At 38.3% G+C, this 5519-nt stretch overlaps 1 protein-coding gene across 1 annotated transcript in view; it reads right to left on the reverse strand.

Moving 5' to 3' along the window:
* The window catches only part of LOC107726410 (zinc finger protein 395-like), a 10629-nt gene extending 5116 nt beyond the window's left edge, over positions 1 to 5513 (reverse strand). Inside the window, exons 1-7 of the mRNA XM_016535966.1 lie at positions 5461 to 5513; positions 3971 to 4087; positions 3719 to 3870; positions 3382 to 3488; positions 2154 to 2353; positions 1939 to 2039; positions 1543 to 1738 (exon numbers count right to left, since the gene is read on the reverse strand). Coding sequence (XP_016391452.1) covers positions 1543 to 1738; positions 1939 to 2039; positions 2154 to 2353; positions 3382 to 3488; positions 3719 to 3870; positions 3971 to 4039 — 825 coding nt within the window. The 5' untranslated portion in view covers positions 4040 to 4087; positions 5461 to 5513. The remainder of the gene's footprint in view (positions 1 to 1542; positions 1739 to 1938; positions 2040 to 2153; positions 2354 to 3381; positions 3489 to 3718; positions 3871 to 3970; positions 4088 to 5460) is intronic.
* Positions 5514 to 5519: the final 6 nt, after the last annotated feature.

Consider the following 5519-nt stretch of genomic DNA (forward strand, 5'->3'; position numbering starts at 1 on the left):
GAAACACTGCTCTAAATAATGCCGCGAGTGGGGCATGAGTAAGTGACGTCGCCTGCGTCTGCGCAGTGCGACCTGATGCAGCCCCTGAAGCGAGACACAGGAAACAGAAATACTGCAAAATAATAATAATAACGCGACTGAACGAGACGAAATAACGTTATAACATTTTGTTTCGTCTCGTTTTGGTCAACGAAAATTAAGAGACATTTTAGCATAGTTTTTATTTTGTAAACCACATTTAGTCTTGTTTTTATTCGTCAACGATATTGCATTATACATTTAATTATAGTCATCGTCACATGACCAGCATTTTCGTCTCGTCTCGTTTTCGTCACGTAATAAAGGTTCGATGACGACGATATTTAGTCATAATTTTCGTTGACGAAAGCAACACTAGGTTGAGTAAACAATGACAGAATTTTCTTGTCTTTTTTTGGTGAACTATACTAGGGCTGCACGATTAATCGAATGCGATTGTCATGCGCATTTTGATAGTAATGCCGGTTCTGTAATCAGCAGGAAATCATCATCACGTGCTTTCAGATGGAGCAGAATTTACTACACATAGCTGTAGTTCACTGACAAGTTACGCAGACGATTTTATTGCGCGATTATGAAATCGAAGAAATAGTTTGCGATAATGACAGCTGTTTGCATAGCTTCTCAGTGCACTACGGCTGTGAAGTAAATGCTGCTCCATCTGAAAGCATGTGAAAATACCACATTTAATAACATATTTTTACTCCAAACTCACTTCATAACGTCAGTCGAGTGTTTGAAATAAATCCTTCTGTGAGATGATGTGGCTTCTTACACAGAATAAGGCACGCAACATATTTCATAGTATTCTAAGCAGTGATAAAGGCATTGCATTATAAATATACTTCATTTTAATGAAAATTATAATAAGAACTCAGATAAACCGTATATTGCCGCAGTCGTGTGTTTATTAGTCACGTTGAATCAATGAAAGCAGCTGAATCTTCTGTTTATTCAGCTGCAGCGATAGGCATTTTCTGGGTTTCTTCTGCGAGGCGTATTTGGAGTTTCAGCGCGAGAGCGCCCTCTGGCCTTTGGATGGAGATTTACTGCTGATCACAGAACCGTGCTTCACTGAAAGATACGCATGACAATCGCAGCTTCTGTCGAATCGCGATCTCGATTCAAATTCGATTTATCGTGCAGCCCTACTGTAACCTATTACATTTCCAAAGTAACCTTCCCAACACTACTCTGCAGCCACTGCATGCTGGTGAAATAAAACATTTTCTGAAACGTTCTGAGCACATGACCGAAGCTGGATTTGCTGATTAATGGAGTCTGTGGTGAGCTGATGAAGCCTCAGATGACTATTGTTGCGTATATGTGCTTGTGTGTGTGTTGCCACTTAACTGACATTGAAGAACCACACTAAGCTACTAAGAATATGCTACAGCTTACGCCCCAAAAGTTTGTCATTTATAAACCTCTGTCTGGCTGCAGTCTTCACCATATCTGTAAATACTGTCAGCCAGTGTTAATTGGATCCTTACATTTGCGAGCTGATTGGCTGAGTGGGCTTGACTGGACTGGAGCATCTTGGTGTCCTGGGGTGGATTGGCTTTGTGTGGAGCTGCAGGAGGTCCAGGTCCAGCTAGAGAAGGATGGAGCAGGAGATGGAGGTGCAGTTTCCTCATCTTCAGAGGAGACCTCTGTGTAGTAGAAGTCTTCTTCCCTATGCGACTGCTCTGAGCCCCCACTGTTTGAGAGAAAACTAAATAAAGGGAAAAAATAAAACACATTATTTGCAGGTTATTTGCAGACCTAGTAAATTATGTAAACTTGTAGAATTATATGTTTTTTCAACATAATAAACACTGGCATTGCTTAAAGATGTCTCATAACTCTTTCCTGTGCCATCTCATTTGTTCCAAGAGTTTGGTGTGTGAGGACACTCACCCCAGGTGAAGAATGCGAATGTGCCGTTTCATTCCAACCCGGGATGTCAGCACTTTCCCGCAGCCAGGCCACAGACACCTGTATGCTCCCCTGCTCAAGCTCTGTAAATGAGAAAGAAAAACAAAGAGTGACTCACGTGTATTTTTAAAGCATCAGCTTAAAATGCTGTCTATTCACCCTCAGGTTCAGCAGTCTGACAGTCTTCTCATTCTCACCTTGCACCTCCTGGCCTTCAGCTCCTCGCATGCAGCTTGGTCCAGCTCCATGTGCAGTCCTTCATCTGTCGGTTGGCCCAAGCTCCTGTCCATCTCAGTGACTGATGGAGAAGGGGCTGGGCTGACATTGCCATGGTCCCAGCTCCAGTAACCACTGCTGCCGCTGTCAGACAGCTCACCTCCACAACACTCCATGTCCCCTATAATCACAGTCAAAAAAGGGGAAGTGTGAATAACACATAACCGTACAATTGCTAAATTAATTGTTGGGGTGTGTTATACTGTTAAATAAAAAATATAATTATCTTATAATTAAATGTTAAATTAAAAAGTTAAATTAATAAAACTAATTAAAAGAAATATTTGAGTGACAAAACCACAGAACTGGTAAATTAATTGTTGGGTTGCATGTTGGAGTGTATTAAAAATGTAATATAATTATTATTTACATAATTAAATGAGTCTAATTTTAAAGTGAAATTAATAGTTTTTAAAATCTTTTTTGACTGAAAATATTTGACTGAGAAAAATGAATTAAATTATTAATTGCTTAATTAATTGGTAAATTAATTTTTGGATTGCATGTTGGACTGTATAATAAAAATTTTCTATAATAATGAAATATTTATATAATCTAATAAGTGTATAATTAAAGTGAAATTAATAAAACAAAAAATTATGAAAGAGCAAGTTGCAAATTTAATCATTAGGCTGTGTGTTATAATGTATAATAAAAATATAATATAAAAATCAAATAAGTTTATAATTAAAAAGAGAAATTAATAAAACAAAAAAAGAGTGACAAAACCATATAATTGCTAAAATAATTGTTGGGTTGTGTTTTATTCTGTATAATAAAACATATAATAAAATAATTAAACAATTATATAATTAAATGAGTCCATAATTAAAAAGTTAAATAATAAAACATACAAACATTGAAAGACTGACAAAACCATAAAATTGCTAAATTAATTGTTGGGTTGTGTGTTATACTAGATCATTAAAAATATATAATAAGTATATAATTAAAAAAAGTAAAATTAATAACAAAAACTTTTGAAAGAGCAAAAATATAAACAAAAAGTCTACTAAAAAGATACTAGTTTCTATCTAAAATCTGATGAGACTTAGTTTAAAATAAAACTGCCTGCACTAGTTTGTCCAGCATACACTACAAATTGTTCCGTGTTTGGCAAGGTGTGGTTTGCAAAAGAAACCAGTTCACCTGGTAGGAGGTCCCTCTGAGGGGGGCTTTGGACCACTGGACTGCAGGACAGACTGGTGAGCACCATAGCAGCCATGATCTCATCCATCTCCACCGACTCAGGACTTCTAAAATAAGGTAGAGACTAAAAACTGTTCAAGTCTACATTACACTGCATTACACATCTATGAAGTAAGAACATAATGCCCACAATGACATTTCACCTTGCATCACACAATATCTGTAGAGTAATTCTGCTCTAACAGACTTAGGTGTAGTCTAAAGTGAAGAAGGGCTGGTATTATATTATATTTAGAAGACAACAAACTAAACGGATGAAATGGATCTGTAGGTTAACCTGTAAGGTAAGTCCACACCGGAAGACCGTGGGAAGGATAAAAGGTTTGTTTGCTGTGTGTTTACATCGGCTGACCACTCTGTCCCAGGTCCTGCATTCAGCTTCCTCTGCAGACCCACCCCTTCTCCCTGCCCACAACACTGCATGTAGACCTGCAGGATTGGAAACAATCAATCACATACTGACTATCCACACTTTCCATCTTTCATGTGTAAGTTACAGGGGCTATATATCATTTATTATGATACATACCAACCCGTCCTGCCCTTCTGTGCCCATCGATATCGTGTCCAGTCCTGCTCTGGATCCCACCGCTGCCATGCTGTGTCTCTCAGCTAAACAATCGGCGTTGGCTCTCCGCACAAAAAGCTACAAAGCAGGGAAAAGCATGTTAAAACACTGTGCGTTTAGAGTACATGTTTTCATCTAATCGCCAAGCAGACTTACAACAACTCACAAGCTCAGCGATAGCGCCACGAGGCTATGAAAACGTGCAAAATAATAAATAATTAATTAAATTTACAAGCAACACCCTCTATTAAAAACTAAAGCACTTATACGAGACTTTTAGTGTAAATTAATTACTCATATTGTGGGACTTACATGAAAACGACAACAATGTAACAATAAAAAAATACCTTTATCGAACACACGCGACAGATTTTTGCATACAGATAAGCAGCGCAGTCGGATATTGCTCTGTACCTTTACTTTTTTTTTAGGGCAACACACCCCCTGACTGTGAGCCTCTCAGATACTGTAACTCCGGATTTGGGGAGTGAAATCACTGAGAGATCCAAATCCAGCAACGGAATTCGGATTCAATTTAGTGACTCGAGTGTTCAGAATCCTTTCACTAAAAGATTCGTTCACTGATTCGTTCAGTAGTCCTTTCTGTTGTATCATGTACTGTTGGATACACTGTAAGCGAGTCTTTTATTAGTGGCTCAATGAATCATTCACTCAACCGGTTCGTTGGAAACCACCAATTCGATGTCTCTATTGTAAATTTGACAAAATACCATCAATTTGTATTTCGACTTTTTGTATTTTTGAACGTATTTACCAGCTCATATCCACCTTTACACTATGTATTGAGTCTAATCTCGATCACAGCTGACAGAAAATAAGATGCTTGCCTCATTCACACAAAGCCAAAGCCGACAACATAGGCTTGCCTAAAATGCAAACATTTTGCATTTTCTTTCGGAAATGCTATTCTAGTTTGAATATTCGAAACAGCTAAATCAAGCTGTGTCATTTGTTTAATCCAGATCCATACTTTAGCTGGGACTCTCGTAATGGGCGTTCACATCCAACAAAAAACAACCTTCCCACTGGGGGCAGAAGCTGTGCTCTGATAGGCTGACTCGCTTCCCCGAAGGACACACCTTCGCCCAACAACGTGTGCGTACACGAGTTTCTGCTCAACCCCCGTTAATGTACACAATCCAAAACAACAGACAGTTGCTACACAATAAATCATATTTGTGCACATTATTCTTGAAAATGCAGATATAAAAACCCATTAAACCTTATGCATTCGATAGCCACACTAAAACAGTTCATTTTAAACAGCGTATTTTCTCGACACGACCGCGGTAGGATTAAAATCAGAGGAGTTCACACAAACACCGGCTACATGATTATAGTAGGAAAACTCTGTAAACATGCAGTAAAATAAATACCCTCAATATTTGATATACTGTCATTAAAAAAACCGGCGTGTTTAATTATTTTACCTTGAATGTTTTCGTAGGGAGAGATGCCGCTGTCTGCTGCTCACCACGCTTCTCTGCCG

The sequence above is a fragment of the Sinocyclocheilus rhinocerous genome, unplaced genomic scaffold, assembly GCF_001515625.1.
Source record: "Sinocyclocheilus rhinocerous isolate Xijiao unplaced genomic scaffold, SAMN03320098_v1.1 scaffold605, whole genome shotgun sequence".
Classification (NCBI taxonomy): domain Eukaryota; kingdom Metazoa; phylum Chordata; class Actinopteri; order Cypriniformes; family Cyprinidae; genus Sinocyclocheilus; species Sinocyclocheilus rhinocerous.